The sequence below is a fragment of the Chaetodon auriga genome, chromosome 6, assembly GCF_051107435.1.
Source record: "Chaetodon auriga isolate fChaAug3 chromosome 6, fChaAug3.hap1, whole genome shotgun sequence".
NCBI classification, from domain to species: Eukaryota; Metazoa; Chordata; class Actinopteri; order Chaetodontiformes; family Chaetodontidae; genus Chaetodon; species Chaetodon auriga.
In genome coordinates this window covers 25,353,480-25,376,104 of record NC_135079.1, presented here as the reverse complement: position 1 = coordinate 25,376,104, position 22,625 = coordinate 25,353,480, and the positions used below count along the sequence as shown (strand labels likewise).

The 22,625-nt window shown below is 43.2% G+C and overlaps 3 protein-coding genes across 5 annotated transcripts in view; 1 reads left to right on the top strand and 2 right to left on the bottom strand.

Moving 5' to 3' along the window:
• The first annotated feature begins 3,018 nt into the window (after nt 1-3,018).
• On the top strand, nt 3,019-7,090 carry ribc2 (RIB43A domain with coiled-coils 2). Its single transcript, XM_076733883.1, has 7 exons — nt 3,019-3,236; nt 5,222-5,303; nt 5,520-5,837; nt 5,916-6,034; nt 6,397-6,561; nt 6,653-6,819; nt 6,925-7,090. Exons 1-7 carry the CDS (start codon nt 3,132-3,134, stop codon nt 6,992-6,994), a joined length of 1,026 nt encoding a protein of 341 aa, XP_076589998.1. The 5' UTR covers nt 3,019-3,131; the 3' UTR covers nt 6,995-7,090.
• ada2a (adenosine deaminase 2a) lies at nt 7,078-13,651 on the bottom strand. Of its 3 annotated transcripts, none has more exons than XM_076733881.1 (10): nt 13,456-13,651; nt 12,752-13,079; nt 11,944-12,163; nt 10,949-11,162; nt 10,735-10,862; nt 10,517-10,607; nt 9,562-9,670; nt 8,212-8,369; nt 7,915-8,117; nt 7,078-7,800 (listed from the first exon to the last, which is right to left on the bottom strand). In XM_076733881.1, the coding sequence occupies exons 2-10, from the start codon at nt 13,053-13,055 to the stop codon at nt 7,710-7,712; spliced, it is 1,518 nt and encodes a 505-aa protein (XP_076589996.1). In that variant the 5' UTR covers nt 13,056-13,079; nt 13,456-13,651; the 3' UTR covers nt 7,078-7,709. The 3 variants fall into 3 exon arrangements, with proteins under 3 accessions (XP_076589996.1, XP_076589997.1, XP_076589995.1); XM_076733882.1 differs by having other exon boundaries at nt 12,752-13,075; nt 13,456-13,589; XM_076733880.1 differs by lacking the exon at nt 13,456-13,651 and having other exon boundaries at nt 12,752-13,094.
• A 2,828-nt stretch (nt 13,652-16,479) lies between these two features.
• cecr2 (CECR2 histone acetyl-lysine reader) overlaps nt 16,480-22,625 on the bottom strand; it is a 34,343-nt gene continuing 28,197 nt past the window's right edge. Inside the window, exons 15-19 of the mRNA XM_076732478.1 lie at nt 22,300-22,419; nt 21,322-22,120; nt 18,684-20,760; nt 18,328-18,395; nt 16,480-18,054 (exon numbers count right to left, since the gene is read on the bottom strand). Coding sequence (XP_076588593.1) covers nt 18,344-18,395; nt 18,684-20,760; nt 21,322-22,120; nt 22,300-22,419 — 3,048 coding nt within the window. The 3' untranslated portion in view covers nt 16,480-18,054; nt 18,328-18,343. The remainder of the gene's footprint in view (nt 18,055-18,327; nt 18,396-18,683; nt 20,761-21,321; nt 22,121-22,299; nt 22,420-22,625) is intronic.

Below are 22,625 nucleotides of genomic sequence, written 5' to 3'. Positions count from 1 at the left end.
GATCGAATGACTGATTGAATCTGTCTGTCTAAATATATAAAAGGGAAACTCTCAAGTTTTTGGTTGTTTTTTTTTTTGGTTTTTTTTCATTTGATCTAACAATTTGGGAATCAGTCAGATCAGTGGATTTTACCAAACCAGGGGGTTGCTAATCTTACATCATGAATTTTCATTTGAATGTGCTTTCTCCACATCAGTGAGTAAGCGATTCAAATTCATAATTCTCTAAAACTCTCCATAGTTCTGTCGCTGGTTGCTATAAGACACCTCCAGCTGGCAGTGGTGCCCTACCCTCTTTAATGCAACTTCTATCAGGATTTGTATTTGTAAGTGACATTAGTGACCACTGTGTCATGAACCCAGTTTTGGTCAGTTTGGCCTATTAAAACCTCATTTGGAATTACAAATGGCATAGAGCCCCCCCCCCCCCTCAAATCAGGCTCTTAGTCAGTTACAGCTTGTAATTGATAGTTCTCTCTCTCACAAGTTTTTTTGTTCCTCTCAATGTCACCAACTGCTATCCAAGCATAGCATTGGCTATACTGAATTTTCACCATGGCTGCAGTGATCACAAAACAGTGTTATCAATGAGATGCAACTGCGATGACTGTTACAAATCCTGCTACATTTGGAAGTATTTTATGCAATATTTTTGGTGTTGTTGGGTGAATATCAGGTTTGAAAGTATACATTTTATTTTTAAGAATCTACTTCTACATTACTGTGCATCATCATCTGTTACAGAAGTAACGTCCATGCAGAGAAAGGCATTAAGGTGAATCATAATGTGAAAGAAAAGTAAATGAAGTCAAGGCCAATGAAGGGATAAAAACAGTGGATTGACAAAATAATAAAAGGCTTCATAGAGCGACATTCAACAATGCAGAAGAGTAGCCCGTGTGTAGTTCACTGACTGAGTCGTGCAGAACTTGATAACCAATCCACCATCTACAGACTCTCCTTTGTAGGTGACAGGGTTCCCACAGATTTGAAATCTACTGTACCATGGCATTTGACTAATAAAGATTTGGCTACTTATTGCTGTTTGTTTTCATAGAATTACACCTCTTTAAATGGTATTGTGTTGATATTACTTTGTAAGAGTCACCTTAATGAAAAGAAAATGAATGCATTTGTACATTGATTGACTGTCGGGTCATTGTTGTGCACATTTCAAAAAAAAAAAAATGTACTTGGTGGCTACATAAAATGTATTGATGTATCTATAATGAAAAGATGATATGTTGTCTTTTCTCTTGGATCTTAAATTTGAGAATCTGCACTATTTAAACATGTTACTGGCTGGGTGTTTTAATGGTGCTTATCAATGGGAAACAAAGGTCCTATTATGCAGAATTAATAGTACCTTTGAGTGTGTATTATGTGTTATTCAATTATTTTGAGTGTATAAAGGATCTTGGTGTGTTCTAAAGGCTTGTTGTACTATATAATAACCTATAGCCTTAATCTCTCCTTGAGACCACCGACACCTCCAGTGTAAATAGTGATATTTGAGACTTAGCTCATGGATTTATAGACCATGTTAAACTAGGCCTCAAGTCTTTTTATTTGCAGCACAGCTCAGTGCAGGTCGACAAAGTTTTGCTTGTTGTGCTGAGACGAAGGCCTATGTTTGAACATTGTTTGTATATCCATTTGCAAATAAATAAATAAAATGGATTTATGAAAATAAAAGAAGTGTGAGAAGAAGTGTGTGTGTTTCTGAATGGGTTGAATGGTACCATTCATTCCACTATCTGCTGAGGAGACTTGGGTCTTTTGGAATGCAGGGGCACCAGCCATCTTTTGTGGAGTGGTCTGCTGGGGCAGCAACATCTCAATTGCTGACAGGAAGAGATTTAAGATGGCCAGAACTTTCCTGGGATGTCCCATCAGCTGAGTGGAGGTGGTAGGAGAAAGCAGGATGATGGTTCAGCCACCATCCCTGATGGAGAACATGTCCCTCCTCATGCAGGACCCTCTGACACTGGGCAGCCTCTTCAGTGACAGGCTGCTTCACCTGCAGTGTGTGAAGGAGAGATACTGCCGCTCCTTCCTTCCTGCTGCTGTCAGAATTTACAATCAACAACAGCTGCCGGTGGACCACACACACCAAAACTGACAATTACCTGTGTGCAATATTAATGTATTCTAAAATGTGCAATAGCAATATTCCATATATCACTGATGTCTTATTTACTTACATTGTTTACTTGCGTATCTTTTCTTGCTCTTTTTTCATCACTTCCTGCACTATCCTCTATGGTGCTGTAAATTTCCCCGCTGTGGCATCAATAAAGGATGTTGATGAGAGTGCTGGTGTGGCTCAGTTGTGTGTTTGTGGTCACTGGAAGTTTGAAGAAGAGATTTTGGCTCTGATCATCTTTGAAGGGTTTACCAACCACCGTCAACAACACACTTTCAGAGTGCAAGGACATGGTTACACAGCACGGACTGTGCTTTGGAAATGTTTAGTTTTTCATGGGTCTTTCACACAGGAGACAGGCTAACAGGTTAAAATAAACCTGCTCAATAAATACATTTAAATCAATGAGTTTTGCTGCAAAATCAAGTTGTAAACTGTGTGATGTCATGGAGGAAGCCATATGATCACTTCAGGGGGCCATAAATAAACCAACACCATCTTCCCGAGCAGCTCCTGATGCCTGAAGATGAAGAGCAATACGCATGAGAATCTTCTACTTCTGGCAAACTCACTCAGTACACATGTCCTGGTCACAATTCTTTAATAAGCAAATTTAAGGGATGCCTGAAGACGTTACAATTAAAATGTTTTTCTTATGTATTCACGTAATGGCCAATATATAGAATTAATCCATCTGATTGGCCCTCCACTCAGGTTGATGAAGCCAAAATATGTGACATGGCTTGTGTGAGAGTACCATGGATTCAAAGGGTCTTTGTAAAGCGCTTCAAGGCTTCAAACAAGCGTTGTCTTACCTCCTCGCGGTGGGATGTGACGGAAAAAGCCGACAGTCTACGAACGCGGACGAACTCTGGTTTCTTAGCAACCAGTGTAGCTAAGTTTGTTGTGTCTTGCACAGGAGAGGCGTAAACGTTTCAAGTTTAATATCATATGCTGAACGTTAACGGGCAGTTTTTAAATCAAAATGCTTAATGTTGAATTACTGTCAGACCGCATCGCGAGAGCAAGTCTACAGAGAGAGACTGAGAGACAGCGGAGGGTCTTTAACGGAAGAGCCAGGACGAGCGGGGTAAGCCATGCTAACGGAGGAATGCTAATGCTAAGCCTTTATGTAACCTCTCTGTGAACAGGTGGTGGAGGAAGGACTTACACCCTTTACTTAAGTATAAGTACTAATACCACACTGTGCAAGTAAAAGCCCTGCATTGAACACGGCACTTAAGTAAACGTTTAGGAACACGTATGGAAGCATGAGGAGTAAAAATACTCAATGCAAACTGTTATATCATTAGATTATTATGCCTCGCCATCATAATTACTTTGACTTTAACTTGCACCACCTGCTGGATTTTAAGTTAGAAGTTATCAGAACACTGCAACACCAAACTGATAATGTACCAACAAGTGCCCAGGCCAAGAGAAGAAGCACAAACATGTGAGGGATACGCTTGAAGTTTGGATTCGAATGGAGAAGCTTAGCAACCATTGAACAAACACATGGGTCAACACAGAAGGGCCAACTCCTCAGGTCAGCGTTCAGCAGTTAACCTCCGCCTGTTAGGTTCCAGGACAACAACGTACATTTTGGACAGGGAGGACAGGTGGTTTGACAGAGGAGTGAAAGAGGGTATTTAAGTATTAAAAAAGAGAAACCATCCCCCAACGGAGGAGGAGGTCTAGACACCACTACAACCTCCATCTACAATACCATCCTTTCATCCCTTCTGCATGTGCACATGCATGCATGCATGCACACGCGCGCGCGCGCGCGCACACACACGGCATCATGCATGAGATTAAGAAATCATATATATTGTAATTTACCTCATAAACCAGGCACCCACCCAAGGTTGTCATCCGCCCGTTGCCCCAATTCAGCCTGCCGGCTCCCCGCGCAATTTAAAATAAATCAATAACACAAATAAATTAACATAACCTAACACACAAGACACAGCTACAATAATAAGACAAAGACACAAAACACAAAAAAATGCTCAGAATGAAGAAAGAATCCCTTTTTAACACCTCTCTGATATACACCTGGCGTTCTCCAGGTCTATATCATTGGCTTTAATTAAATTGTCACTTGCAGGGAGACAGCTCCGCCTGCTGTCTCACTACAATATTGTTGAAATAATAAAGATAATTTTCCCAAGTGATCTTTAATTCATATTAGAGAGTTGTGGTATCACAAGATGAAGGTGAAATATAGCTATAAAAGAACTTGTCTGTTTCTGCACCGTGTTGTTCAGAAGACATCCGACACAGGAGTTTAGGGACAGTAAAAGGCATGACCAGCAAACAGTTACATAGAAATGTTCACATGAATGTACAAAACATATGGACTATATTCTCATTTTAAGTCATATCCCAAGTACACTTTCATCAAAGGCCATGCGGGACGTGACAAAATATGTGGTGTTAAGTGAAAAAATGACATTCCAGCTGTTCCAAAACATTTTTAAAAATAGATTTTGGTGACCCAAAAGATGAAATACACTTAAAAAGGTCAGAGAGATTCCAGTCGTACTGGTTCTGTGGAATGACTCAAGTAATGATTATGTTATTATGGATAAATGTGCTGATTATTTTCTGCTTTCCTCCATCAGGTTCTACATTAACAGTTTGGTTTGTAAAAGAACGTCACTATGAGATGTTGTCACAATTAGCCAGAGCCCAAAACGAAACCTTCCAAATTATTGCAAACACACAAAATGTCTGAAAGCCTGAAGTGTTTTTACATGAAAAATGTCTGAAATGATTATCGCAAAAGCTGCTAATTCATTTTCTGTCAATTCTTTCAGCTGCACTTGCATATACTGTAGTAGATCATTTAATAAGATCTTTGTTTGCTCTGCTCACAAAAATCTTATTTGTAAAGTAAGTTCTAAAATAAAAAGTGCAATATTTGCCTCTGCAATGTAGTGGAGTGGATATAGAAAGTGGTGTGAAAAGAAAAGACTCAAATAAACTACAAGTACCTCAAATCTGAACTTGAGCACAATACTTGAGTAAAAGTGCGAACTGCTCTCATGGCGGTGGTGTGTTTGACAGGTTGACAAGGAAGCCCTTGACATGCAGGTGGAAGAAAAGAAGAAACAACAAGAGGCAGCAAAAAAGGAGCAAAATGCTCAAGGTGAGCCAGCTAGACATGCTTTCCTAAAGTCACTTCACTTCACTGGTTTGGTCAGTGAGTACCGACCATTTATCACAGAAAAACATCCTAGCAGTTAACAAAAGACGTCACTTTATTAATGTCCTATCACTTACTGGCACAACAGCATCTAATCAGAAAAGTTCAGTTCTGATGAAATGCACTGTGGTCTGTGTGCGGGATGTGCTCTCCGTACAGATGCTGATATGCTCCATAATAGCAAAGTAGCTCGTCTTCTCCATAGAAGACAGGCGAAGGAGAAGCATGCAATGGAAAAGGCCATCGTCAACTACCGGCATCAGTACCAGCAGCCTTTGAGCCGGTGCGATGACCTGAACGACTCACACCTCTGTAGAAAAAGAGAGCAGGGTGAGGCACAGATGATGCTCCCTGGCCTGGTGGGTGAGGACCTGGACGGTCAGAGCAGAAGGCAGCGACAGAAGCAACAGCTCAGAGAGTGGCTCATCCAGCAGCAGAGCGAGCGAGCAGCAGAGAGGCATCAACAAAAGCTGGAAGGTAGATCCCACACGGATACCACGTTCATACACACAAACACTGCGCAAGCTCACCTCATCTTCTCTACTTCCACTTCAGAGCAGCGCTGTGGCCAAAACAGAGTACAGATGGACAACAAAGCTCTGCAGCTTCAGTGCGCTGACATGGAGAGGAGAAAAGCAGCAACTGTTGCCACCAAAGAGTACAACCTGTCCAAGGTACGTCGATCTGGTATTCCCTTAGACTGTCAAAGGAAGGTGCTTAAACTGACTTTAGAAACATGCATGTGTCACTTCTAATTGAAGGAATCCAGAGTGTTAAAGCCTGGAAACACATCAAATACACTGGATATATGAAGAGAAGCACCAGCTTTTGGCATCAAGCATGTTTTTGTGTTTACACATAATGCAGCATTAAATTATTATGAAACTGAGCAGCTTTTATCTCAGATATATTTAATCAAAAAGTTAGATGTTTCTTTTTATTTTAGACATTGAGAAGGAGCTGGCCTTAAATCTATGACGTGCAGTAACAACACATTGTCACCCTCGCCTTTTCTGCTGTGTCTGCATGGGCAAAGATTGAAGAGAAGAGACAGCAAAGACGGCTGGAAGGTAAAGATGATGGAGCCTTCCTGGCTATGGCCAGCGTGCCTGGTCTTTGTCCCCGCAGTGATAGGAGAGCCCCTCCAGAGAGCCTGCAGCAGATCATCCAGTTCCAGAAGTATCAGATCGAGGAGAAAAAGGTAACAGGAGCAAATGACACTCGTTTTCGAACACTGAAAAAGCTGTCCACAGGAAGCTGCTCACTGTCTGTGTTATCTGTGCCATCTGCAGAGGATGGAATTGGAAAAAAAGCAAGAAGAGGAGCAAGATGGTCGTGTCCGCATGGCCTCAGCTCGCACAGCTCTGTTAATAGAGAGGCAGCAGGCAAGACTGAATAAACAGCTGAGACGACACCTGGACAGCATCAACATCCAGCTGGCCCAAACTCACAAGCAACAGTCAGTAACATGAAGAGGACAGAATATTTCTCACACATCTACACACAGTATATTCAAGCTAATGAACAGCTACTGTCTGTGTTTCAACACTGGTGTCATTTTAAGGAAACCGGACATTGAAAGAGGATGCATTGATGACAGCTTCTTCTCCAAATTCAACTCCTGTGGCAGATGATGGATGAGGCGCCACGCTGACGACTGGCTCAGTACTGATAACAGTGCTACATGAGAAGAACACCAAATAAACTGAACCACACAGTAAATCAGTTGTTTTTAATTACGTCAAAAGTTTGGCAGTTTGCAACATTTAAATATGTCTGCATGATGTTGACAGTCAAAAACATACTAAGGCAGATCTGATAGACTGGTTTTGTTTCTTCGTGAGTTTTGTCATAAATTACATAAAATGTGCCACAGGGGTAAAGGTTAACTATGTATATCCATGACAGCTAAAAATCAAAAACACAAAACTTAAACACTCATTTTAACAAGCTAGCTACTCCACTCTTACAAAGCACAAGCAAATCACAAACACACTCCAAAGGGACCTGGCATGTCCCCAAAAACAAGGCAAGCCGAAATCTTAAAGTGCAAATACATAAAAATAGACAGAACATTGATTCATATGTGCAGCTCAAGTAGTTGCCCTAAATGTTATGGGACATAGCTCAGGTCAGTTTCGCGCTGGCCAGTTTTTAAACTGCAAACTCCGATTTAAGGCGACATGAACAACAGGCCTTTTTCACAGCAGACACCATTTTTAGCAGGAAAGACACTTTTCACATTCCCGCTTCTAATTTACAGATGCTAAAAGGTTCCTTTCTCACAGGAGGCATGAAGGCGTTTGAAGACTGTCCCACAGACAGTGTTTAAAAAATGAAAGTTTCTGTCTAAAGAGTATTTTCAGAGACAAACTTATCCCATCTTCTCTGCCACAGAGCCAGGGCTTGCTCCTGCTGCTTCACACTCAAAGAGCTATACCTGAAACACAGACAGGAAACGTCAGGCGGGCGTCTGTCAGCGTGTCCTGCAAGCATTCACACACTTCACTTGTAATTTGTAAATGACATTTTCTGCCAATCAGATGAAGCTCACCTAATAGAGTTTATAGCCAGCTCTTTGAGGAAGCCCAGATTGGATCTCATCCCACCAAGGCCCACAAAAGCTTCATAGAAGTCGTAGGAGAGTCCAGAGGAACCAAACATGGCGGGGTCATCGGAACTGATGACCAGCGGGTGGTTCTCCGACATCAGTGCAGCTGCTGGATGGTTTCGCAGATCTTTTACAAGCTTCGTCACCTGATTGATGACAGGAAAGGAGATAATTGTTTACGAGATGCAAGATCACTTCAAGTACAGCCTTGTTTCATAAGACCACAGGCTGACTGTGTACCTGGTTGGAGATGGGGCACACTTCCACAGCCACCCCTCTCTTCCTGGAAAGACCTTTAGCCACTGGGTGGCGAATCAGAGCAAATCCATGGCCAATACGAGAAGAGTTAAACAGAAGAGCATCCAACAAATTCTGGTCCACCTCTGTGCCCTCCAGATCTGCACGTTCCAGTACAGAGACATCAAAATGCATGTTATTTTGGGATGTTTCTACAACACAGAGTGCCATGGTTCATACAAATATGTGACATACAAAAAAGGACATACAAAAAAATAAAAAGACATACATTTCCTGTCCCTGAATTCAAACCTTAGTGAAAATTTGATGTCTTTGGCTTTACAATGATTTGCATTAGGACATAAAGGCAGACTAGCACAACGAGAGTCAGATATAATGTTTATGATGAGGTTTGCATGATATCTTAATTTTGCTTTAGGGCTATGACACTGTCAACAGTGTGAAAACAAATACCCTGCTTTGTCCATTAAACTATAACGCTGGCCATCATAATCCTCAAAAGTTACATTTCTTCTTCTGCTGTGATCAATAAGGGCGTTTTCACACCCAGAGTTCATTTGCTCTGCTGAGAATCAGTTGATGAGTTCATGAACTTAAGTTGGTGTGTTTTCCCCTTGATTCAGGTTCTTTTCATGCAGAAAAAAACAAGTAAGCCAAAATGTATCACTACAAATCACATGAGTATGTTCACTTCAATCATTGGTCAGATGTGTTTTGGGTGGGAGCAAGAACCTAAACACAGGAAGACGTTCCTGAAGGAGGTCCACCGGCCAAATCCAACGCACTTGCCCATCTGCGTCCCACAATGCAATGCACACCACTACAGGCTCCATTTCATGCAAACTTGCAAAGTACGCCTAGTAGTTGGTTTTGGATTGTGTTCGGATTATGTTCGACAAACGAACCACAGCAGAGTTTGTTTGGGACCGGAGTGAGACCACCTCCTCTGAGGGGTCTCAGTGTGGTGGTTTTGGTCTTTATCCACATGTGATTACTGTGTTCACATGTGTTCAAACGAATCACACCAAAGGGGAAAATGAGCCAAAGCCCCATTTAATCGGACTGAGAGGCACTGGTGTGAAAACATATTGTTCTTCCCTAAAAACAGACTCAATTATCTTTGGTGGTACGTGTTGAACAGCTCCCTCTGAAAAAACACGACACTCCCATCGAAGCTTGCTGGTTATTTTTGCACTGTCCCTGAACCGCTTCCTTTTTCACAGCATGTATAGACTGACTTCAGAGCCACCTGCTGCAGTATACAATGTGTAATACTGAAGCGTACAAACTGAATGCTTTGAAGTTTTACACATCAGGCGCTGGTGAGCTCACCCGTCTCTCCAGCATGGAAGAAGAAAGGAAGTGTCACCCCTCTCTCTGCTGGCATTGATAAGGCATCTCTGAAGTACCACAGGGGTTTGCCACTGTCCTCACGGCCCACCTGTACATGGACAGAGAAAGTAAACACCTTCTTCAGCAAATGGACAAGTCATGCGTTTACATTAGACATGCTCAATTCATGTTTTCTTAGATATCAGATACAATGTCAGACATTGCCTCTTACTAGGGATGAGCGAGTACACCACTATCTGTATCTGTATCTGTTCAACCATTTAAATTATCTGTATCCGTATCGGTACTCGGTGTGGGCGGGGCCTAAACCGGGAGTGGGCGTGGTAGTAAATCGGAAATCAGAAATGAGTGGGGCTTAAATTGGTACATTAAGTCTGAAATTGATATACAATAAAAATATTAATATAGGCTACTTTGTGTGTTCAGCTATATGTGTGTATGTGTGTAAGTGGTCTGTAAGACTGTTTATTTTTTAATGATCTGTGTGAACTTGGTGATTCATGCAAACATCCAGTGATGGCAAACAGGGAAATAATATGTCAGCCTTGTTCACTGTATTCTTCTCAAAAGCACCACGTTCAGTACGAGCAAAGTTTTCCAACTGACTTTATATCACCAGCCAAACTAAGAGCAAGCAGACGGTAAAAAAAAAAAAAAAAAAAAAAAAAAAAACCCGACCGGAGTGGAGGCAGTGAGCGACGCGACACGAGCCGTTTACAGCTCTGTCTTGTCAAATGCACCGCGTACGTTACGAAACAAGTCGTGAGAACAGAGCAGAGCGTGAAGACAGTCAGTTACCCAATGAGGATTTTCCTTCAGCACGAGTACGGATATTGACGAGTTTTACTCGTATCATGCTCGTACTCGTCAAAAATGCTTTATCCGTACTGGATACTCGTCTGAAACGAGTATCCGGCTCAACCCTACCTCTTACCATGTCAAAACCAGCCATGACATCTGGGAAGTCTTTCTGTAGCTTCATAGCCTCCTCCACAACTCTGGTCATCACAGACACATTTGCTGCCCTGAAACACAGTGTTGAAGTGTGATCAATGTACATCAACTACCTCTCTGACATCTAGGGAGCCAATAAGCAGTATGCCATTCAGACTAATAACTAAAATCCACTGTAAGGGCATTCAGAGCAGTCACCTATGCACTGAGAAGATGATCCTTGCTCCAAAGAAGTCTGGGTGCTCTGACATGAAGTTTCTGGTGATATCCTGGTAGGTCTTCAGAGTCCAGGCTCTGTCGTGAGTGCTGCCGTCCAACTCGTATATCTGAGAACCAACAAAAGGCCACTTAGTAACAATAAATGAACAGCGTGGTGAATGCACTGAACACACAGGGCATGGCATTAGTGTACCTCTGGCAGTAAAGCTCTTAGTTCCAGATACATGACGTTGTCTGTGTAAAACTCAGTGAGGCCTTGGTAGTAGTAGTCTCTGAACACAGGAGCATATGTGACCAGACCCCACATTGCGAGGAAGGCCTCTTCAAACGTATCCCATATCACATCCTGAGTGGGGTAAACTGTTTCTGGATCTTGATCCGTAAACACTGTCAGGTTGCTCATGATGCTGAGAGTGAAGATATGGTTGTGATTAGATTATTCGTGTGTCCATTTGCCACTATCAACATTTATTTCTTAACAATTCTAATAAAGCAATGAAAAACAATTTAACAATCCAACCCTTTGCCCATCCTATCAAATCAAACTGCCCTTCTCATAATTAATAGGGCTTTAGATTTGAAGACAGAGTAAAAGTATCATTTTATGGGTGCTTGAAATACAAATTGTATCATGTTAAACCTTGCTCCAACTTAAACTGCCATCTTGGTGATCAAAGATGTGAAATAATGTTGCTTTTCCCTGCAGGTTTCAGGTAAGTGACAAAAGTAGCAGAGTAATTATACACTAACTTGAAGCCACTCAACTCTGGCAGCAAGATGCAATAAAATAAAGAGTAATAAATGATATCATGGCTGCAGCAGCAGTAAATGGCTTCTTCATAGAGGAGAAAAACAAGTCCTGTTATCTCTGACGACTGACTTTGGACATGAAGATAAAGAGAGGTGCATTTGAGGTTACTGGCACAAATTTAAAAGAAAACACTGGTGATGTGCAATGCACATTTTATACTATTTCAGCTTGTGCTGTTAGACGTGCACCCTACACACCCAGGACAACATGCATAAATGCACAAACAAAGTAAATAAGGTTCTTTATGGAGTTTGAAAGAATCATCAGGATGTGAGGACATAAAATGAAAATACACAATGCTGTGAATGTTTTCTATTCTATGATATTCTTTGAATAAAACCTTTGTACTCTGAAAGCTGCATCAAAGAGTAAGTCACCTGTTGTCTAGATCTGTGGTGTTGACCAACTTGGCTCTGAGGTTTTCCAGCAGGATCCAGGGAGAGCAACGTGGCAGAGCTTTGGGCCACTGGGACGAGAAGATGAATCTGATCGACTGGCTGTCAGTGTAGCACATGTAGCAGTGAGGCCGATAGGTCCCGTTCTTCACCAGCCACTCAACACTAGTCATGGACAAGTCATGGACATGGAGGGCTCCCCCTTTAGTCACAGAATTATGAAGAAAAAAAGAATTAGAAAAGTACAATTCTAACTGTGTGTACATTAAAAACTTACCAATATTCCCCAAACGGAGAAATCCATATGTTGTCCGAGGTAACATCGGACTGGTGGATGGACATCACTGTTTACAGTGTTGAAAATAAGATCATATTCACAATTGTGAAGCTATAACTAGGGGGTTAGGGAATAATGTACTTATTAATTAATCGATTGTTTCAGCTCAAAACAAGATACAATATAATGGCCAGTTCATTCAGGGGAGGAATATTTTTTCATAAAAACAAATGATTTACAGTTACTAAAAAAGCCGGCCATGCATTTTAGATATTGAAAACAAGCCTTTTTTTCATTTCAGAGTCTTCAGATGTATTATTATGGTCAGGTCTCGATGTTAAAATCAAGCTCCACTGTGTCCTTTAATAGATCTATGACAATGCTGTGATAAATGATTCAGGTCCGTGGTTTTCAACGGCAATTCAACAAATTCAGTGACAACAAGAATAGCAAAAGCGCAAGATGCCTATAAAGTTGCCATGAACACACCCTGACATGTGAGACTGAACACACCTTTAGGCATCTTCTGGAGCAGGCTGAAGATGGGACTGGTCCTGATGAGGGTCCTGGCCTGGAAGAAGTGCATGGCGGGAGGAAAGTCTGCTCTCATTATCTCCTCCTGCTTCATTTTAAACAGAAGAGCGTCTAATTGTTGCTCAGCATCCGTCAAGACCATTTGTCCACCTGTCTGCATGGAGGCCTCCTGCTTTATAAGGGCCTCTCTCTGCCGGGGGTCTGGGATGGACAGGACTCCGGTCAAACAGCACCAGAGCAGACAGGCCACCGCCGCATGGGGGCGCTGCAGCAGCAGCAGCATGGTCCGGACAGATCGTGGAGCTGGCTTTGACACAAACATCACTGCAGGTTAACGCCAACCTCACACAAGTTAGAAAGCTCGTTTCGTAGAAACCAATTGTTCCACGCCGGATACAACCAAACCTCGAACACCGGAAATGACCCGAAAAATGACCCGATTTGAACTTTGGTCATGTTTAGCACTAAGCTAGCTTCTGGAGAACTGTCAACGTTAAGTCACGATGTATCTTCAGCTGTATGCCTCGTATACAGAGAATAAAACATAAATAACAATGAATAGCTGCTGTTTTAAGACAGAGCATTTTAAGCTTGTTTTAATGCGGTAAACAGACCTCGACAGAAGTCCAGTGAATGTTAAACAGTCTCGGGCAGCCTGCATTACAATGGTCGTATTAGCTTACCTTCAACGGCTAACGGTGATTTTGTCAACAGTCCAGCTGAGAGACGAGGTAAACAGCGGACCAGGGGAGAACTGGAACTAGGACTAGAAATAGAACCAGAAATACCGACAAGCTTTTGTTGGATAGCTTACTTTATTACAACGATGTCACGTAAGCGTGTGTATTATGTGTTTTTGGTGTTTTGTACGGGCAGGGTGCAGCTAAGTCCCGCCCAATCCCGCTATGATTGGCTAGAATTTAACCCTGATAACCATTTCATTGGCGAAGTGTTCTGAAATAATAATCCGCAACACAGAGGGGAGGGGAAAACGTACTCTGGACTCCGACTAGAAAAGCATTTTGGCTTTTTTGGTAGACAGCGTCTCAGTGAGACGTTTATGAAAAAATACAAATAGAACAGCCAGTTGAGGCAGATGGCCGCCCACTCAGAGCCTACTTCTGAGAAGTAGATTTCTGCCTGTTATGAGAAGTTTTTACTTGCCGCTGTCTCCAGTTTTTGGGTCCCTGTACAGTGAAGACCTGTTCTGTATGGAAAGTGACATGAGACGACTTTTGCTGCGATGTAGCGTGTGTGTGTGTGTGTGTGTGTGTGTGTGTGTGTATATATATATATATATATATATATATATATATATATATATATATATATATATATATGGAATTACTAATGCAGCTAAAAATAGATTTACCTTTGGAATATGACATATTACATTTATCAGCAAACTATTGATATTTAACCATGTTTCTATTTGAGACATGCACAAATAAAAAAACTAAACAAAAACACAAGATAAAGCGTGATCCGTAACATGTAAAACAACACAAATACATCTGACCATCAGTCACAGTAACACATGGGACACACGTTTTACCTGTTGTAACAAATTACTGTTAAGTATTCCACTCATGGAGGACCAGCTATTAAAGTTAGGGTTAGGGATCTTTTTAGAATAAAAGTACTTCGTACGAAGATAAATGTTTTTGATGAGATGACTGAAATCAGTGTTTTGTTTTTTCCAAATAAAATAGATTCATATGATGGAAGGACTGACCACCAAATGTCTGACACTTATTTCCACCATTGTCCATTGTCTTTCCACAGGAATAGAAATTTCTTAGCAGTAAAGGGCATGAGACGATGTCAGTGTCTGCTCCACAGATGAGCTGTTTACTGTAAGAAATATTCTTGTTATCATACTTGGACAATTTATGCAACCTGCTTACTTTGGCTCAATTAACATGCTTTAATTACACGGCTCAACTGCATTTTTTCCTGCCAAGTTTGTCCTCATTAGACCTGAACAAAAGAATATGCTGCTTGCTTGCTTAGTGGGAGGAAGGAAGCCTGGGGAGCCTCGTACTGACGTCAAATCACATCACTGACTCTACAGACATGAGAAGGGTCAGACGATGCACCATACAATCTGTGGAGGGTGTTCATCAAGAGGATAAGCACTAATTGGAGGCGACGGTGTGAGGCGCTCCAACAGATTAATGCACTGTCTTGCATTGTTGTCTTGTGTCTGTTTGCATTTCATTACTTCTGGCCTTTCAGTTTTTACATAACAAATTATCGATATATGCCCATTACTTCGGAATGGAATGGCCTTGTTTTATGTTAATTTATTCACAGCAGCGTCAATTAATGAACAACTGTCACAGGAGAGGGAAAAAAACAAACATCGGTCTGCTGGTATAGTAATCAGACTCAGACTCAGAATGACATGTTTTTCTTTTCCTATGATGTGATATTTTTAACCGACAATGATGGAAAAAAAAGAACTCTTGTTGGAGAAAAGTTATTTATTTCTAGGAAACGTACAGTGTAGAAAATCATTCCATTTCCAAAATAATCTATGTCAGTCAGATAAGAACTTGTAAACGTCACTTAAAAATAAAACATGCAGGTCTTTTTTTCAATGCCACCATGCTACTGAGGTAAAGACGACTGCTTAGAAACAAAAACATCAAGAGTAAAAGAAACATACACCACATTTATATTAAAACAAGTCCAAAAATGTACAAAAATTCTTAAAAGAGCAAATAAATATCATTCACATTTAATCACGTCTAAATGGTTTTCACTAGTGCAGACAGATGACAGCAGAGGAAAAAAGTGAGACTCGAACGCACACTTCCAAGCATCTGGTGCCCATTCTACGCACCAGAAACAACACACACACACACACACACACACACACACACACACACACACACACACACACCATAAACAGTATTACAAACTCACCACACTACCTCCAAAGTGGCCCTATTAGGTTCACTAAATATTGAGACAATTCCCTATTTTACCAAAATAACAAGCCATCCATTGCAAGTCTTGTGTGACACATTTCAAAAATTGTCTCAACTTCTAGCACTTTCCTATTCCATTATCCTTCCTCAAATATTTCCTTACAATGCCTTAGGTACCTATTACTAAAGAACTCCCCCATAATGCCGTCAAACTCTATGCGGTCTATTACAGATCATGGAATACTGCCTACTTTGACTACTTTCAACAACCTGTGGGCAGGAAGGCATGCAATCTGTACAACTAAGAGACCAACTTGGAGAGTCCCATTTCAGGCCTGTGATGGAGTATCGACCATTATAATCGAATGATGACATAAAAAAAACTGAGAATGAAAGTGCTGTCCCATTGTGACCATAGTGTACACTTTCAAGGATTGCTTCTTTTACACATCTGTCAATGACAGCTGGATAGTCACATGTCAGCATCTTGTTGAGACTGGCAAGGTATTGTAAGGCCATTTCATTATCAGTTTTGCACGTCTAAAAACTTAAAGTGGCGCTGAAATCATCAGCTGGTCATTAAAAGTTGACCTGCAGGAGTCTGGCAGAGCAGGAGAGGAAGTGGGGGGACTGTGTAGATGCCACCAACTGGCTAGATGAGGTAGATCGAGATCTTAAAAGTGATGAGCAGTATCATCAGAACAACAGGAATGTGAAGTCAAATCTGATCCATCTCACTTCTAATCAACTTTGATAAAAAAGGACAGGGGGTTTTAATTTTTTTTTTTTTTTTTGGGGGGGGGTGAAATAGGTTGGCAGTGTGCTCAGCCAAATACTGTTAAGAACAATGAATATGGACCCTTAAAAGTTAAGTTCTTCACACGAGGTGGATTGATTTGCCACAATTGCCGTCCCATCTTCCTTATACTGCTCCTCCTTCAAATAATGCAGAAAAATACCCGTATATAAAAACTGTATACCCTGAGGATACATTTAGTATTGACATGGGGAGGAGCACTTCAAAGTACTCGAGGAAGCGACCATACAAAGGGCATAGCCGTGAATGAACAAAGAGCTAACGCTACAAACCTCTGGTGGAATGCAACAAATGTCACACTTCAAAAACTCCACAACAATAACAGGATTTCATGCGCACGCCTTTGTTCTGTGTATGTGCATATACTGTACCAGCTAGAAGGACATGTCACTGTCCGGCAATTTTAGAATTCCCTCATTTGGGACAAGAAGTAAGGATATATTCTCATACATATATGTGTTTGACTAAAAATAAGACTATCCAAGGCCACTCAATTCTAGGATGTCTGGACTAACAAAATCCATAGTGCATAACAGAGAGTTCATAGAGTCGGATAGAAATTGCGCCATCTTTGCCAGTCCCTCTCTGCTAGTCGAAGACATTCATCAATGAAGGCCGCTCTGAAAGATGCATATACTGTGTGTTTACTCTAGAAATAGAGAAACACTGTTAGAGTTGGGGTGGAATTGGACAGTAATTGGGCCTTTTTCAGGACGGTTTATGCTTCGGACAAATTATTAGTATTCATGTCTTCAAAAACAGCTAATCTGCTGTACGTACATTTTCATCTACACATTCCCTCATACATTCACAAAGGAAACCAAGGCAATTGCAAGGAGCCTGTGAGTTGACTGGGTAAGGATGACAGTCTCATAGTAACTCCTTTTCTACACCTGAGTTTAAAGATATGGTTGGAACAGAAAATCGCAGTAAAATCAACAGACCTTCCCGTCTTCATGACGGTCCTCCTCCGTTCTGTCAGTAGATTAACAGCACCATCAAGCACTACAGTCAGTGGACAAAACAGGCAGGCTTTGTTTAGTGGCCTTTCATCCGTTCATATCTCAATGGCTCAGAGAGGAAAGCGCTGTCCAGTGTTCTTGAAGGCAGTGTCACCTGTGTTTGCCAGCTTGGCCGAGTGGTTAGACAGGCTGCCCTTCTGCTGGAGGATCCTTGTTCAAATGCTCATGCATAAAGCAAGTCAGTGAATCCCTACCAGGTCTGTAGAGCTGTTCTGTAACTGACCTTGAGCTCCATCTGTAGAAGGGCAAGCGGAAAGAGAATTCCTCTCCAGGGCTCAACAACATTTCACATTATTATTATCGTAGTAATACCAGTTGCCTGGATGTGTCTTCAAGTCCAGTGGTGAACAAAACAGATCCAGAAGTTTTTGTCCAGTGTAAGAGAATCAGTAAGAGAAGTATGTGGAGCAAGTGTCCCTTCAACAGTCTCTGTCAGCCCAGTCAGCATGCCCACATACTTCCTTTTGGCTCACTGCTTAGTCCAGATGTTCTTTGATAATAACATGCCTGAAAGGAGAAGAGGAACAATTGGTTAAATGGCTACAATTCTGTCACATTTAGGGCTGACACACAAACATGGCTCGCCAGCATCATGGTATCATTTCTGTTTTTTGTTCACTTCAGAGATAATGAGTGCCTTTTGTTCATCTTCTTAGGAAAAGATACTGTACCTTAGGCACCGTCTTTATATTTAAGGACGGATGAAATAAGAAATTGCTAGAAGCTGTGAGACAAAGTTTTAACATGTAGTATAAAGTGTCAAAAGTTATTTTTACTCACTCCGATATGGCATTTATCACACTCCTTGTTTACTGCTAGGGCCGCCTGGAGCAGCCATCATCTGTTGCCTAGGTTAACAACGAAAAAAACCCCACAATGCATATTGTTAACACTTACAAGTCAGCAACAGTATACTCCAGACAAAATGAAGCTTCATAAAGGCTGGGTTACTGTAGTCCCATTTGCTAAGAAATGCCAGTTTACTCACTTTGACTCTGTAAACAATAATTGTCTTCATTTTTAGTTGACTAAATGACATGCACTTATTTTTACTGATGAATCCTTTAGTCAATAAAATGTAGAAATGATTAATTACTAATCAACAATTACAAAAAAGACCGGATGAATCATTTTACCCTGGATGTAAGAAGTGTTCTGGTGCCAGGCCTCTTTGCTGGATCATCATGCCCTGGAAGTGCCCCACAGGACGAGGGTGTCTGTACATAGCCATGCGTGTCTGACCTGGGGAGTAGGGCAGCTGCTGGGGCCGCTGCAGAGCCTCCATCAGGTGTGGGTGAGGTCTTTGGGCAGCATAGTGTCCTGGATCGGAGTATGGTGGCCCAGGGTAAGGGGCTCTGTTGCCGCCTCCACGGGCCTGAGACATTATATGGGGTGGAGGAACACCGCCTTGCTGCATCCCAGGGTGCACAGCCCGAGGGTCGTACATGAAGCCAGACATCATGTGTGCAGCTGAGGCAGGAGGGCGCTGTTGTTGAGGCGGCTGCGTGCTACGGCGGCGGGAAGCAGCATTATGGCTGTCTAGGTCCAGGATTTCTTTAGGGCTTTCGGGTCGCTCTGAGCTCTCTGTATGAACCTGCTTTACTGGATTGCCACCACTGCTGCTCTCTCCACTGGCCTGCTCCCTGCTTTCACACTTACCCTCCTCTTGGCCTCCAGTGTGCAGCGCTACATCAGGCACAGGACCAGGGGACACCAAACTAGCACCACTGGAACCCTCAGAGCCCAGCGGGGACAGACTGCTGTCCTTCAACTGACCGTTGCCTCTGGCACTAGCTACAGGTAGGTAGGCACTGGGTGGCATTGGTTGGCGAGGCTGATAATGAGACCGATGCCACTCCTCTGTAGGATAACTCCCTCTGCTGTTAGCCTGGTTATGGGCCTGAGCTTGGGGATGGAGTTGCGGGTAGTATTGTTGCTGCTGATACTGATGAGGTGGGTACATGTTGGGGTGGGCCTGGGGGTGCTGCTGGCCTGGCATGTGGTAGGAGTAAGAAGTCCCTCCCTGCTGGTGGTAGGCAGGGTGGTGAGCAGGATTGTGGAGGGGGTTAATGGCCTGGTTGTGATAAGGGTGGTGAGCAGAGGGAGGCATGGGCCTGGTCATGTTTGTCTGGCTGTAGTGTGGATGGTTCCCCATACCATACATGGCTCCATTTGCCTGGCTTTGGGGCTGTGGAGGCATGCCTGGATTGTGAGCAGGTGCTGGCCCTCTCTGAGCCTGCATACCTGGGTTGCTACCCACCAGCGGGGTTTGATGGTGATTGGGGCTGAAAGCCTGGTGTTTATAAATACCATTTTGAGGCCCAGATTTCATTGTGGTGTGCTGTGGAGGAACAGCAGTGCTCTCTGTGTTTGGTCTACTTGTAGGCTCACTCGGTCTTTGATCTCCATGGTCTGCTGGGCTAGGGTGGGAGGGTAATAGTGGGGTAGGATGACTGGGTGGCAAAGAGGTGAGCGGGGCTGGCTGAGGGGGTCCAGGCTGGGCTCCTTGTGCGGCACTCTGTGGCATCCCATGCATGGGGCTGTTCTGTGTAGGACGTTGTGGAGAGATGTTTTGGGGGACGTGATGAGGAGGTAGCAGAGAATTGTGTTGCTGTGTGTTCTGGGTCACCTCCTGGGGAGAGCTTTGAGGGTGGTTCTGAGGAGGGGTACTCTGGGTTGTTTGAGGTTGCTGCCGTTTTTGAATGTTCTGCAGGTGTTCACTTTGTTTTGCATTTGGCATGTGTGGTACGTTGTTCTCTGACATTTGCTGAGACGCTGCAACATGCAGTGGTGGTATGTTCTGGTCAAGAAGTGTGGGGCTCACAGCTTTTTGCTGTGGACTGCTCTGTGCATGCTGAGGGCAGCTAGGTGGAGTGGGATCGGTGGAGCTGCTGTTACTTGAGTTGAAATGGGATGAGACAGTAGTGGCACTAATGTGTTGAGGGGGACAGTGGCTGGAAGATAGTCTCTGGCCATCTACCTCCTGCTTGTGGCTCTCAGCTGAACCCTGTGGGAGGCCCGGTCCAGAAGCATTCTCCTGTGATCTGCCCAAGTTAGGGTCTGGGGGACTCTGCATTCCTTCTGCTGGCCCAGTGCCGTGTCTTATGTGGCTAGGAATGGCAGGTTGCTCTTGGTGAACTGAAACAGTGTTTTTGTGTGATGAAGCTTCATCAGAAATGCTGTTGGCAGCCATTTTGTTCTCTGATGTTGAGTCTGTTAAATAAAGAATAATGGAAAAAAAATTAACATTGAAAGAATAATTGAACTATTACTACAAGAATAAGGTTGTAAGTCAATACTCTTGCATTATGCTGTGCACTTGATCAGTCTCAAAAAAGGCAACAACCAATGTCTCATTTTCTACGCCAGTATTTATCCAAACCAATCAAATGTCTAACAGAAAACTAGCAAATTAAAATGCACTTATGGCCCATTTCATTCCTTTAAAGTGAGAACGCAAACATATTTGTAAGTTTGCTAGTGAGGCTTAACTAATGACATGCAATCTCTCGTGTACCCTCAAAGCAACCAGCAAGAAATTTCACCAAACTAATGAATATTCAATTTGCCACTTACTGTGAAAAATAATTAAAATCAAATTGCTAAAAGTACTTGACACAAAGGAAGGCAAGGATGGGGGCTGTGCTGATTCACAAACTGAGACACTACAGTCTGGAAAGGACATTTCTGGACAAAAAGGTTAGACTGTGCTTGGGTTCCTTCATGCAGAATACAGGCAGTTGAAGAAATACTGAGAGAGAAGGTCAGGTCTACCTTTGGGCTGCATGTCTGTCTGTTGGGAGGGCTGGCTGTCTGGCCCTTTGTCTCCAGCAGGATGCAGCAGCTGAACCTCAGGGGCAGGGGGAGGCTGCTGTGGGGGGTGAGCTGGGATGCTGCCAACTCCTGATGGGGGCCCAGGCTGCTGAAAGTTGCCCATGTGCTGATGAGGGGCACCAGCAGGGGGTCCAGAAGAGGCTGACAGCTGCTGCAGGGCCAGCATCTCTGGGCTTTCCAGCATGGAAGCCAAGCGTGTCCTGCCAGAGGAGTCTGGGTGGGGAACAGGGGGGCGTGACGACACGGGCCCTGGGGAGCTGGCCGCTGCAGACACTTGATACTGGCCATTTGGAGGAGGGTGGGGGTATCCAGCAGCTTCTGGCCATGGTTTATGCCCCACTGAAGGAGGGACTCCACCATAACTAAAGTTGCGCTGAGTCACCATGTTGCGATCTTGCATGCGTATGCCATTGGGTCTCTCCTGATGATTCATACTAGTCCACATGTTGGATAGACCCATACCAGGAGGTCTCAAACCTGGGTAGTTGTGCTGAGGTGGCCCTTCTGGCCCTGAAAATCTGTTGGCCATGGGGTGCATGTTGTGGCCCTCTGGACGGTGGTGAGATGGGTACATGCTGGCTTCAGAAGGGGGTCCAGGCTGGAGGGCCATGGGACGTGGGCCCAGCGACGGGCCATGAGTCGGACCCATGTAGGGGTGCTGATGCTGGTGTGGAGGCTGCTGCTGGTTAGGGCCCATTTGATATCTAGGGCCCATGTGATGTCCTTCAACCATGCGATGCTGGGGAAAAAGAAAAAAATCCGTTTATACCGTACGTCTGACCATTTTACCACATCAACCTTCACAGGGCAAAATTCTGTCGACACAATAAGGTGGCCCTTTGGTTAAAAAAAAAAAAAAAAAAATCTAACAAACATTGTTAAAGTTCACTTTACATAAGTGTGATTGGGTCTGTATACCTGCATGTTAAAGTTGTGCCTGGGGATGTGAACAGGGTAAGTGAAGCGGGGATCCATGGCCATTCTCTGGGCATACATATGTGGACCGTGAGGACCATGTGGACCAGAGGGACGATGGAGCTGGTAAGGTAACAGAAATCATTCACAAAGTGACAAATTAGGTGCACAGGTTATCGTGAGGACAAGGGCACTATTAAGGGGGGGGGCAAGGGGGACATGGCTAACCTGACACAATTGCACTCACACGTCTTAGGGACTGACATTCCCCAAAATACCCACCCTTCCCACCCCCCACTGAAACATTTCTGATGCTGCCACTGCCTGCG

What these genes read in the sequence shown, in the direction of transcription:
- ribc2 (XM_076733883.1), top strand. Translation starts at nt 3,132, where the DNA reads ATGCTTAATGTTGAATTACTGTCAGACCGCATCGCGAGAGCAAGTCTA. An exon ending in GAAGAGCCAGGACGAGCGGG is followed by an intron (nt 3,237 to 5,221) that starts GTAAGCCATGCT and finishes TGTGTTTGACAG; the next exon opens with GTTGACAAGGAAGCCCTTGA. An exon ending in GCATCAACAAAAGCTGGAAG is followed by an intron (nt 5,838 to 5,915) that starts GTAGATCCCACA and finishes CTTCCACTTCAG; the next exon opens with AGCAGCGCTGTGGCCAAAAC.
- ada2a (XM_076733880.1), bottom strand. Translation starts at nt 13,094, where the DNA reads ATGTTTGTGTCAAAGCCAGCTCCACGATCTGTCCGGACCATGCTGCTG. An exon ending in CTTCCATGCTGGAGAGACGG is followed by an intron (nt 8,370 to 9,561) that starts GTGAGCTCACCA and finishes TGGAACGTGCAG; the next exon opens with ATCTGGAGGGCACAGAGGTG. An exon ending in TGTGCCCCATCTCCAACCAG is followed by an intron (nt 8,118 to 8,211) that starts GTACACAGTCAG and finishes GTCATCAATCAG; the next exon opens with GTGACGAAGCTTGTAAAAGA.